Source organism: Callospermophilus lateralis, chromosome 18 (assembly GCF_048772815.1).
Source record: "Callospermophilus lateralis isolate mCalLat2 chromosome 18, mCalLat2.hap1, whole genome shotgun sequence".
Taxonomy (NCBI): Eukaryota; Metazoa; Chordata; class Mammalia; order Rodentia; family Sciuridae; genus Callospermophilus; species Callospermophilus lateralis.
This window is the reverse complement of record NC_135322.1, coordinates 48,754,292-48,766,541: the sequence shown is the minus strand read 5'-3', so window position 1 is coordinate 48,766,541 and position 12,250 is coordinate 48,754,292. Positions and strand designations below refer to the sequence as shown.

At 49.6% G+C, this 12,250-nt stretch overlaps 1 protein-coding gene across 3 annotated transcripts; it reads right to left on the bottom strand.

Annotated features, from left to right (window-relative positions):
- Positions 1–3,920: 3,920 nt before the first annotated feature.
- Positions 3,921–12,066, bottom strand: LOC143383459 (cocaine esterase-like). Of its 3 annotated transcripts, none has more exons than XM_076838047.1 (12): positions 11,991–12,066; positions 9,404–9,608; positions 8,313–8,454; positions 7,466–7,599; positions 7,127–7,385; positions 6,596–6,694; positions 6,175–6,315; positions 5,986–6,066; positions 5,616–5,763; positions 5,094–5,231; positions 4,558–4,630; positions 3,921–4,107 (listed from the first exon to the last, which is right to left on the bottom strand). In XM_076838047.1, exons 1-12 carry the CDS (start codon positions 12,064–12,066, stop codon positions 3,921–3,923), a joined length of 1,683 nt encoding a protein of 560 aa, XP_076694162.1. The 3 variants fall into 3 exon arrangements, with proteins under 3 accessions (XP_076694162.1, XP_076694163.1, XP_076694164.1); XM_076838048.1 differs by having other exon boundaries at positions 5,142–5,231; XM_076838049.1 differs by lacking the exon at positions 6,596–6,694.
- Between the last annotated feature and the right edge of the window lie 184 nt (positions 12,067–12,250).

The window sequence follows — 12,250 nt, the reverse complement described above, 5'->3', positions numbered from 1 at the left end:
ATCAGTTCCTATTTGCCTAAGAATGCCCTGGGACCTGTTTTTTTTGTTCTTTTTCCAACCATCCTGTCCTTTCACAATAGACTACCCTTAACTGATTAACAGATAGACCTCTCCGGTGTTTAGTGGGTTAGCAACACGCCCTGATGGTTTCACAATGGGGCCTGGGGTTTCTGGGCTGGGGTCTTTCATTATAAGCTCCTTAATGTCAACTGAAAAACACAGTGCTCCTTCCTAACCTGGAAGTTGCTGTCTACCTCTTGGTGAAGGTCCCCAAACTATCAGTAAAACTGTGGAATGAAGAAGAGTCTTCAGAGCATTAGGGCATGTGGGGGTGGGGTGGGGTGTAAAACTTACATATATGTAATGATCTAGAGAAAGTCTGAGAGAAGAGGAGAGAGAGAGAGAGAGAAGAAGAAGAAGAAGAAGATTGAAGCAAAAGCTAAAAATCCAGGAAAATATCTGCAATGACAAATCACTGCTACCGCCCTTTCCATCTCATCAGGTTTAAGACCCCCTAAAAGCAAGTTTTGGTGAGAATATGGAGCATCTGTCTCCCTCGGATTGTTTAATAGGATAAAAAATAATATAGTCATTTTGGGAGTTAACTAGACATTGTACTTAAAAGTTCAGCCCAGAGCTGGGAGCACTGGCACATGCCTATAATCTCAGCAAATTAGGGGGAAGACACAGGAGGATTCTGAGTTAAAAGTGAGCTTTAGAAACTTAGCAAGTTCCTCAGTATTTTAGGGACACCAGTCTCAAATTAAAAGATAAATAAATACAAAATGGATTGGAGCTATAGTCACTAGTGAAGCACCCCTGGGTTAAATTCCCAGTACCTTCACCACAAAAAAAAAAAAAAAAAAAAGAAAGGAAAAACAAGTTTCACTCAATCTCAGTGATTTGACACAGAGGATTCTAATCTCAGGGCTTTACCAAAAAACAAAACAAAGCAAAAAACAAAAAAAAGAAGAGCACATGTCCACTAAATGATTTCTGAAAATATACACCGCAAGTTTTACGTAAAATAGCCTAAACCAAGCATGAAGGTACCCTTATCGCAATTCAGGTACTCAGGAGGTCAAAGGAGGAGGATTGGAATTGGAGGCCAGGCTGGAAAAGTTAGTGAGACCCAACTCAAACTAAAATAAACAGGGATGAATATGTAGATCAGCTTTAGAGAGCTCATGGGTTACGTCTCCACTAATAAGGAAAAAAAAGAATAAGAGGGATGAGGACAAATGGAAGTCACTCAGGTGTGCATCAACTGGGAATGGCTTAAAGTGTGGCAGATGTGTACATGCAAGGCCACTCCTGAAAAAGAGAAGAAATTGCAAGTTCAAAGCCAGCCTCAGCAATTTAATGAGGCGCTAAGCAACTCAGTGAGATCTGTCTCTAGTAAAATAGAAAAAAGGACTAGGGATGTGGTAGTGGTCAAGTACACCTGAGTTCAATCCCCAGTACCCCCCGCCACCCCCAAAAAACTCTTAATAACAGCTAATGAAGGAGCTGGGTGTGGCTCAGAGGTAGAGCACTCGCCTAGGACAGGTGAGGCACTGGGTTCGTTCCTCAGCACCACATAAAGATAAATAAATAAAGGTATTGTGTCCATCTACAACTAAAAAAAAGAGAGAGAGAGAACAGCTACTGAAACTACTGAAAGTCTGAAAAACACTCTGAGGACCCACTCTGGGAGCATCCTGTGCATGCTCAGAACTGAAAACCATACAGGGGCATGTTTGCAGCAGGAGCACAATGAAAGTTTTCAGCACAGAGTGGAAGGATTATGCACCAGTCCCTGTACACTAAAAGGAACTAAAAGGTCTTTTCACCTCTGCAGAGATCCAGTCAGCCCAGGCTTACCGCTATCCTCGTCTGCCCCCTGGTGTTCAGGATGGGAAACACGGCAATCTTCATCTTGAGCCCTAAAGGCCTTGGTGCCCTGTGGTGGGGCTTAAATGCACTGGGTGAAAGAGGGGAGTTTCTCTGCTGGGAAAAGTGGTGCCTCATGGGGGCAAGTTGGTGAAAGGGAGAGGATAGGGGAAATCCCAAGGTCCCATGGAGTGAGGAAAACAGCCTTTCCATGACAGAGAGAAAATGCTTTGGAGGAACAAAAAGGTATATGGAGCTCATTTGGCACTTTTGATTACTGAGATAAAAGATGAGAGGATTTCTACTGGAGGGGCCAGAAAAATTTAGGGACAACAATGGGTGAGAGGGAAAGTCAACACATGGATGCCATAGTGAGTGGGGGATGGTCAGGAGGCTGCAGAGGGAATTCTGAAAGATTCTGGTTGGAGAGGTCCTCAGGGAGCCAGGGACAAGAATCCCTTCTGCTATGTGTCTGGACCTCCTGACATGTCAAGGCCTCTTCCAGGACACACCCCACAGAGAATCATCTTCACAGCTGTGTTGTGATTGTGTCACTGTGGGGCTCACAGTGTCTGCAGAGGCACAGAGAATGAGAACTTCAGGAGACAGGACCCTGAGGACCCCACCTGGCTCTCCAGGATGCACCCAGCTGGTCCAGGCTCCAGAAGCCAATGGAAAAGCCCAGTCCTGCTTCTCATAAGGATGGGGCCAGTCACCTCCTTGGGACAGCAATAGATGTGTATGCGTGTAGATTGAAATGTTAATAATGGATGACATTTAATCTCCAGGTGGGCTCAGGGATATGGAACTTTGCTTTTGCTAGTAGTCTGGGTGGGTTAGACGTAAGTGTTTGGCCTGAAAGTTTGTGTGTTGCAAATTCATACATTGAAAGCCAGTCTCCATGGACTGGGGATAGAGCTCAGGTGGTAGAGCGGTTGCCTAGTCCGAACTAAGTTCTATTGCATTAAGTTGTAATGCACTAAGCTCAATCCCCAACAACAAACACACACACACAAACACACAAAAAAATGCATAACTAATAAAATCAGTCTACTACCTGGGCTTTCATTGAGAAAGAAAGAAAGAAAGAAAGAAAGAAAGCCAGTATGAAAGTGATGAATCATTGTGAGGGGACAGGGATTAGGAACTGTCAAATAACCCCAAGAGAACTTATTTGCCCCTTCTGCCAAGTGAGGACATAGTGGGAAGGTGCCATCTAGAAACCAAAGCAAGACCTCCCCAGACAACAAATCGGCTAACACCTTGATTCTGGACTTGTCACGTCCAACACAGAAGACAACACATTTCCATTGTTTATGAGCTACCCAGTTTATTGTGTTTATTTGTTGATATTTAGGTGGTAGGACTGTGATCAAACCCAGGACATTGTGCATGCTTAGCAAGTACTCCACTGAGCTACTCTCCCGGGACTTGTTTTATTTTGAGCTCGAGTCTCCCCAAGTGGTCAGCCTGGGCTGAATATGTAATTCTTTTCCCTCAGCCTCCTGAGTGGCTTGGATTATGGGCATGTGCCACCATGCTGAGCTAGGTTATTATTGGAGTTGTTGTCGTTGTTACTGTTGCTGTTACTGTTACAGGAGCCTATTGGAGTAAAACCCTGGGGCTTGTGGTGTCCAGGTTTTCTACAGAGGTCCCACTGGTATGAGAACATGGGGTACTTGCTGAGAGGTGGGCAAGGGGTTCAGAAAAGTACCAGCTACGCCTCCTAAAACTTCTTTGTCAGCATGGGAGGGTGTGGCAACTGGGAGGAGGGGATAGGAGGGGTTGTAGGGAAGGAGAGGGGAGGAAGGGAGGGAGGGACTCAGGCACAGTGGGGTGAGGAGGAAGGTGGGCATGAACTAGTTTACCCATCCACAGCCTCCTTGGCAATTACTGAGTGTGTCTAACAAGAGAAGACCCATGGCAAAGTGTATGGACGAATAGCTATGTAAACAAGTGGGTCAACCCTGGTTCGTGGGTGGGCATGTGTGGGCACCACAGGAAGACCCCATCACACCTAGCACACCCCTCTCTTCCTGACAAGGAAGCTAGAGCTCTGTGTGCTTGTCCTCAGCCCCCTTTAGCTCCTGGATCTTCTGAGGCAGGGTCTTGGTCCAGAACTGCAGCCTGTGTGCCTTCAGGGCCTGGCCCACAGCAGGCTGGATGTCCAGCTTCAGGTACTGCTGGTCCTGGTCGAACAGTGGCCAGTGGGGTAGGCCCTCTCCGTTGGGGTTCCTGTGCACATGCCCTCCCAGCAGGGCAGGGCGAGGGTCAGTCTGAGCTCTGGTGAACTCAGACCTGACCTTCAACCCAAATTATGAACAGGGCAGCCAGCCAGGCACACAGGGGTATTGAGAATGGGGAGAGGTGTCCTGATGTAGGAAAGTAATGACCTCTCACTTATGTCATTCCACACAGGGCAGAGCAATCTGGCCTGTGTTGCCCTTCCCTGAGAGAAGCTGGCTCCCATGGTAGCCCAGCACTATGGCTCACCCTCTGGACCACTGTGAGAAGAGACCAGTGACCTGTACCCAAATAGCACCCTCTTTTAGTGTGGGTCTTCCCATTGGGTAGGGGGCTAAGATGTGATGAAGGAGACACAATAGCTAATGGGGTCACCTCAGACAAGGGGAGCAGTGGAGGGCTCGTGCCCCATGGGAGGCTGAGATGTGCAGGTGTCCTCACCCATTTCGAGCAAAGTTGGCCCAGCACTTCATCATCCTCCTGTTCAGCAGCTCCTCCTCCTCAGTGAGCTCAACTGTGGGAGGAGGAAGGCAAGGGTCCAGGTCCTGTTCACTCCTGTGCCACACTCACCACCCCAGCCCCAGGCTTGTGTCCCTTCCCTATCACAACAGTCCTGGGGCCAGGCCCTCTGCTTGTGCAACCTGCCTTTCCTCCTCCCAGCCTTTAACTGAATTAACACTGGGCTCCTCCGTGCATAGAAATTTCCTTCTTTTGGACACTGTGAAGTCATTTAAGAAATGATTAGGCTTTTACCCAACCCCCTCTTCTCCTAGGCTAGACACCACAGTTGGGTTGGCAATAGGTGGAAGGAGCATAGATTGGACTGGGAAAGGGCTAACCCTGGAATGACCCATTGAGTTGTAATATGGAAGACACTGGATCCCATGTTCGCTCTTACCCCAGTTTCTCATTGTACCATGAGAGTGATTGCCACCCTGTACCCATGAGAATACTTCTGTGGAACAAGGAGAACTCACCTCTGATGCCATTGATGTAGGATCCAAAGACAAAGACTACCTCATCACCATGGTCAGCCTTCACATGTGGAGGCCTCATGTCCTTAATGACGCTGGGCGGATGCTGGAACTCATAGAAGTAGACAGGAGCATGGGAACCTGGAGGGTGGACAGGATGTGTCACTGTTGGTGTCAAGATTGCTAGGTCCAGCACTGTTTGAATCTTCACAGTGGCTTGGAAGCTCAAAATGGATCAGGGTGTAGTTGGAAGGCTCTTTGTTAAGTCATATCTTGGACTTCCTGGCTGTATGGTGACAGGCAAGTCCTTGAGTGCCACTACCATAGTTCCCGCCTCTGTAAAATGTGTGTGATGTCTATCTCTTACTCTAGCCATAAGGATTAACTGAGATGAGGGCCTTCAAGTGCCTGGGACCAGGGTCTGGAAAAAAGACATGTGTCAGGACCTGACACCAGACCTCACCTGGGACCCACAGCTCTGAGCTGTCTCCTAGGAAGCCAGGATTCAGGTTCAGATTCACTTACTCTGGTCGTGTGCTACTTGGAGTGCAGGTATCACAAACATGGAGTCCGCCATCATCTCCTGGAACTGGAGTCGGAGGGTGTGGGGGTCCTCGTTGTCTCCCATGTACTCCTCCATCAATAGGTCAGCACATTCGGCAGGCAACTTCATCTAGTCCAGGGGATCAGGGAGAGTCAGGTTAGGCAATCTCTGGGGCAGGGAGGCAGGATCTAAAGCATAGGGATTGGGGTTTGGGATGTCTCAGGAAGTAGGGCAAAGGTGTCAAGCTGTGTGGTGGCCCCACTCACAAATTTACATAGATCAATTTTTGTTCCTGAAAAGGAAGAGTGTCTTGCTGCACTCTTGCCTGGCCCAGGACTTCAGGAGTCTCACCCTCTGTGTTGATATTCTCTGCAGAACAGCTCGCATGGTCTCTCTGTCTACGTCTTTCTGGATTTCAGGGGGGCCCAAGATCTGTGTGGTGAAAAGATAGTCTAGAGTTGGGGGTGAGATGACCAGGAAGTACGAAGTCCAAACCACTCCCACCTGACACTATCACGGGAATTTAAAGAAGGGACTCACCATGGGAAGAAGCCAGCCATACTCATCATTGGTGACACCAATGATGCTCGGAACAGGTTCAAAATCAGCAGAGGCCAGAAGCTCCTGGGGGTGCCTGGGTAGGAAGGCCCCATCCACCACAGCAGGAATGATCTTGAAGGGCTAAGGGGGCATACAAAGTCCATGATTATGGGAAGCAAAGTCTCTTTTCTAATGACACCTGAGTTACTTCCAATGCATCCTACTCATCCCATGATTCTCACACCAACATTCAGAGATTCTACACCTGGTTTAGCATATTTTTGTCTCAATTCCCATCCAGAACTATGAGGATACAAGAATATCAAGCCTTGGAAATGACATCATTGTTCCACAGTAGAAATCACTGTATTTTCCTTACATCATAACCCCTGTCTCCTCACTAAAGTCCATTCAGCCCTACCTTGGTAACAGCCAGCATTTCCTGTTCACTCTTGCCCCGCAGGCAGCTCACCAGGGCCTCTGACTCTACTTGCCCACAGGCAGACAGGTTGGCCACCATCTGTAAAGGCACCAAAAAGAGGCTGAATCATCCCTCCAGACAGGGAGGGGGTTGCTGCCTAAGGTCTCAGCTGTTGCAGGTTACCCATAATTCTCAAAGGGAACCATCTGTGTATTCCAGCAAGTATGAAATCCTTCCACCTTCCCTGAAGCTCAGGTGTCAGCCAGAGGAGCCATCACACCTGCTTTACATGGGTCTTCGGAGAATGAGGCCCCCAGGGTGTGTACCCTTGCAGACCCTACAGCAAAATCAACCACTTGAGGCAGAAGTGTGTGAATTCTGACCTTTGAGCTCCTCAGAAACTCTAGGGTATTGGCTAGTTCTGGAGACACCTGCATGGTCTTTGTTCTCATGGAATAGACACAGTGGCAGAGGCTCTGAAGTTGAAGGGTGAGGCAGCAGATTTGGCCTTGGATAGTAAAGGATACTCACTGTGGAGACAACTTTAGATGAGCTGGTGATGAGGTCAGGCAGCAGGGCCACCCCACTCTCCATGATGGCACCATGGAAGAGTCCTTGGGACATTGGAGACACCACATGTGAGGACACACTAGTGCCACCTGCAGACTCGCCAAAAATGGTGACCCGATCAGGGTTGCCTCCAAAGTGGGCGATATTCTGCTGAACCCAGCGTAGGGCGGCCACTTGGTCCAGGTAGCCCCAGTTGCCAGTGGCATGCTGGTCTCCAGTGCTGAGAAATGCAAGGATGATGATCACTGGATGGTCCTCTGTCTACTCAGCCTCCGTTGACCATCCCTGTCCCAGGCTCACCTGAAGAAGCCCAGAACTCCCAGGCGGTACTGAATAGTGACCACCAGTACATTTTCAATGGCTGCCAGAATAGAACCATCAAACATGGAAGCTGAGCCCATCACCAAGGCACCACCATGGATCCAGACCATCACCTGGGAAATCAGGAGATATACCATGTGGTGGACACCCTGCCCAATCCCATCCTGGCTGAACCCCTAGTCTGAACACCACTTTGGTTGTGTAGCTACCCACACAGAACTCTAGTAGGACTTCATGACCTGGGGCACTGGTGACAGTAAGTTCAACTTGGATGATCAGGCCTCCCATACTGTGGGTTCTACCCATGAATCAGAACCTGGAACAATTTCCCTCAGAACTACTCTGAAGGGAAAAGAAAAGTGATGTTTCTGTGATTACCCCACTTGAGCATTAATTTAAAGTGTCATCCAATCTCTGGACCCCAAATTAATCCATGGTCATGGAATGTAGTGATCTCAAAGTGCAGCTTTGGGCACCTGCATGGATCTGCTGGATACAAGCTGGGGAGTTGATCAGTGGGACAGAACATTGGCCTCTGAGAGCATCCAGGGTTCTTTGACTCCATTTCTAGGTTAGCTACCTGCCTGCCTAAGAGGCCTTCTTGGAGAAATGAGAAATTTTCATGGTAGTTCACATCACAGTAGTGGCCAGCTGAACCTGTGTCTTCCAGTGTCATTGGTATTCTTATGTAATACTTGGAGTCAATCCCAGGCCTTCACAGCATTATGCTATCTCTCTACCTTGAACCATGTCCCAATCCAGCTTCGAAACACATTACAAAGGAAATGTTCTCCCACCCTTCCACTGACCATGACTTAACACTCACAGGCAGGTTAGAACCCTCATGGGCATGTGCAGGCGCATAGATGCTGAGGTACAGGCAGTCCTCTGACATGGGGATGGGAGGCAAGTTTATACTTTGAAGGTTCAGATCCTCTGTATTCATTTTATCTGTATTTTGCAGACACCTGGTGACAATGGAATACAGTTACTCCAGGGGCTGAGCAGTGGTCAATTCAGACCTCAGGTCCTGACTCGATCCCAGACAACCTCACTCCCTGCCTTAACTGATGGCTGCCCTCACATGATCCTTCTTTTAAGTCATTTCCCACTGAGTTCCAGGCCACAGGCTCGGGGGAACCTGGGATGGAGCCTAGACCCCCAGGGAGGCCTCAAGATTGTTGAGCACCTGATTCCACCTCCTTCTGAGGCTGGGCAATCCTGACTCTAGGGCCCTGACTGGGAAACACTGGCTGCCCCTGTTGACAGTCACTATTTTTTACTATCTCCACTCAGGCCTGGAACAGCATAGGTGTCCTCACACAGGTGGTGCCTGAGTGGATGGAGGTTAGTTTCTCACAGAAGGGTGATGGGGCATCCCACAGCCCAACTCGATACTCTCAGAAAACCTCACCCCTCCACTGAGTCTCCAGCTATAAGTATATGCCCCTTTCCCTTGGCCCTGTGGGTGGGGTCCCCAAGGAGCCACCACTGTTGCCCTCCTCAGAGATCTGCACCATCAACTGCTGGAGTCAAGATCTTTTATAGGTTCACAGAGCCAAGCCGACCCTCTACCAGACACATGTCCCCTGGTGGGAGAGAACAACTGGAGTAAGTCAAATCCAGGACATGTGTTTCTGCATTAGCACCTGGAGCTAATGCTTTTTCGGCTCCAACCTTGAGGCAGGGGCCTGGCAAAGTTACTCTTGCATTGGAAAAATGAGTGTGGGAATTGCCCCAATGCAGAGGGATATATTTCTATATATTTGTTTAGTTAGGTCCTAGGTTTCAAAGCCAGTGCATTAGGTTGCTAAAAACACATTACCACTGACCTACAGCACCAGGCATGGCAGTGCAGTGTAGATGAAGGAGCCACTGCGGCTCACCCCAGCCCTGAGGTTTCACAGGAGAGCTTACATGGCCGGGTGGGAGGTCCCATCCCTCACACCACTCCAAGGTTCAGGGGGCTCAGGGGCTGCAAAGCGCAGTGGTCCTACAGGTGGCTTGGCAAAGGGAATTCCTAGGAAGGTGTGGACCCCAGCATCGGTGCCCTTCACGTGGATGAGACTGCCCCGCACCTTCCCTGTGTGGGTGGTCCGGATGGGGCTGACTGAGTCCTGGCCTGTGGGCAGAGAGATGCATTTCAGGCTCAGGTCTGCCCACTCAGCTGCTGGCCCACAGCACTGGGCCTGGTTGGCCCTCCTCAGCTCAGCCTTGTGGAAGGAGCCTGATCTGTCAACATTCACTTCAGAATCTTTCTGCCCATCCCTGTTCCTATCCCCACCACCACTATCACTCAACCGGGTCACAGCCTATCCCTCCAGGCTCACCAGGCCCCTGTGACTTGCCACCATCCTTCAGCCCTAGCAACTACCAGCAGAATGTCTTTTGGGCTGATGGGACAAGAGTGTCCATTGCACTCACTGTGCCAGGTCGTGTCACGCAATAAATAGGAGGACTATGGGAATGGAACTAAAGATTCCTATCCTTAAGGATCTCATACTTGATAGGACAAGAAATGATAAAGAAGCATCATTCATGTAAGGAGAAACAGACTGTGGGAGGAGAGCTATGAGTTCAGGGCATGAAAGTCTTGTCCCTACTGGTGTTGGGGATCAGGGCAAGGAGGCAGTGGAAAGTCAAGTTAGATATATCTGGTTTGTCCAAGTCATGATATTTATTAAAAGTTTATGTTGGGCATGTTGGGTTTAACTCTTCTCTCTACCCCAGAATGGGCCCACTCTTGGGTGCTGTGTAGCCCTCAGGATGCCCAGTCCTCTCTGTGCTTCAGGGTGCAGGTAGTTAGCAGTCAGGTCCACAGGCCTCCTGCTATTGTTGACATCTCCCCAGCTCCCACATCACTGGAGCCTTCCCTCCCCCAGGCTCCAGTTCTCACTCTAGAGTTTGGCAGATCTGAGCTGGTTTCCATAAGAAAATGTTAAGAACTTCAAACCTCCTCCTCTCTCCCACGAGATGAGCTAGGATCTGATGTTTGAAGCTACCTGGAACAGGTCAGGCCAGGGCAGCATACACTTACAGAACCAGAGAAGGAAATTGGCCAGCATCCCTCCAAGTCCAAATGCACACTCCTGTCCCTACCAACATGCTGTCTCCACACAAGGCCTTGCCAGATGGGATCCTGGTCCATGTAACTCATGTGGCCACTGCTACTAATGCCTGATATTAGTTACTACAAAGGACAAAGCCTGCGAAATACTCCTGCTCACAGTCTGCTGACATTATGTAGCTGCTTCCTTGAGGACAAGCCCTGCATGAAACAGCAGGAGGAATCTCACCCATGTATATATGTAGGGGTGTGAAGTGTCACCATGTCTAGACGTGGAAAAGGTCACATCAGAAATGATGGGGTTTTGACCATTTAGATGAGAGACAAAGATGAGGAGTGTGTAAGACCTGGAATCTATTCAAGACCTAGATGGGCCTGTGGAGGGGCCAGGACTGGGTGGGCAGAAGACTGTGGGACTCAATTCTATACTCTCTCATGACTCAGTTTTTCTTTTTTTAATTTTTGGACATGAGTTAAAGAAAAAAAGACTGTTGAAAATAGAATCTGTCAGTGAAGCTAGAAAAATCTTCCTGTTCTCTAAGACGCCAGGTAAGGGAGGAAGCCTGTCAGCGGTGGTCCAAGGGGACAGGCGAGCCTGGATTCCTCTGTGAGATTAGACTGGGAAAGCTGGGTCTATGTCCAACGCCCACAATAGGAGCCTTTGGGGTGGGAGGGATCCAGGGCTGCTGACACTCCCTGGGCATGGTGCTCTCCTGCCAACACCTTCTGATAAGGGCCTAGAGACTTCTAGCAGGTACAGAGCACATCGCTTTTATCCTAGAACAATCCAAGCCATGCCAGTTCAGGTTGACCAGTGAAGAGAATTCACCAGTCATTCAGATCAGCTTTGAGAAGTGGTTCCCGGGGTTTCTGTAACCCCCAGGGCCAGTAACCTTGACTGTGGCCCCTTTGGAAGATGCCAGCACTTCTGTGTCCAAGGGGTCAAAACATTCAGAGCCCAAATGTAGCCAGCAAGCTCTTAAATTGCTGTTGTTATTATCCAAGGGTGAGTAGTAGCTACAGCCACAGCCACACACAGGAGGGAAAGGACCCTGTCCCTGTTCCTTTGCCAAGAGGCTTCTGACTTGCCCATTCACTGGTTTCCATTCCCACAGTCTTCTGCCCACCCAGTCCTGGGATCTTCCACAGGCCCATCTCGGTCTTAATTAGGGTCCAGGTCTTACATACTACTCTCTTTGTCTCTCACCTAAATGCTCACAAACCCATCAGAATCCCCTCACACTAGCTCACTCCTCCATGGGGGTGTCCTCAGGCAGCTCTGACCCTCTCTGGCTCACCCTCCTGCCCCTCATCCCCTTCATCTGTCTCCTCGACCAACTCCCCGCCCTGGTGCCTTCCCTCCAGGCTCAGGCTCTGTCTCTGTGCACTTTGGCAGATCCAACCCGGTCTCTACCACCCTCCCCATGGCAGCCTCACCCTGGCCCTGGATGAGGAGCATCAGGAGCCCATAGGCCACGAGGATGAGCCAGGCAGGAAGTCGATGCAGGCACATGGTCGGCTCCCAGGGCTGCTTCTGTATTCCTGGGCTTCACCTGGAAATGCAGAGCAGCATTCTGCCCAGGGGGAATTTGAACCTGACAGTGAGGAGGCTGGGAAATGGGAGGTGCCCTGCAAGGTGTGTGCTGCAGGAGAGTCACTCTGAACTCTCAGAGGTCATGGAGCCATTGTGCAGCAGG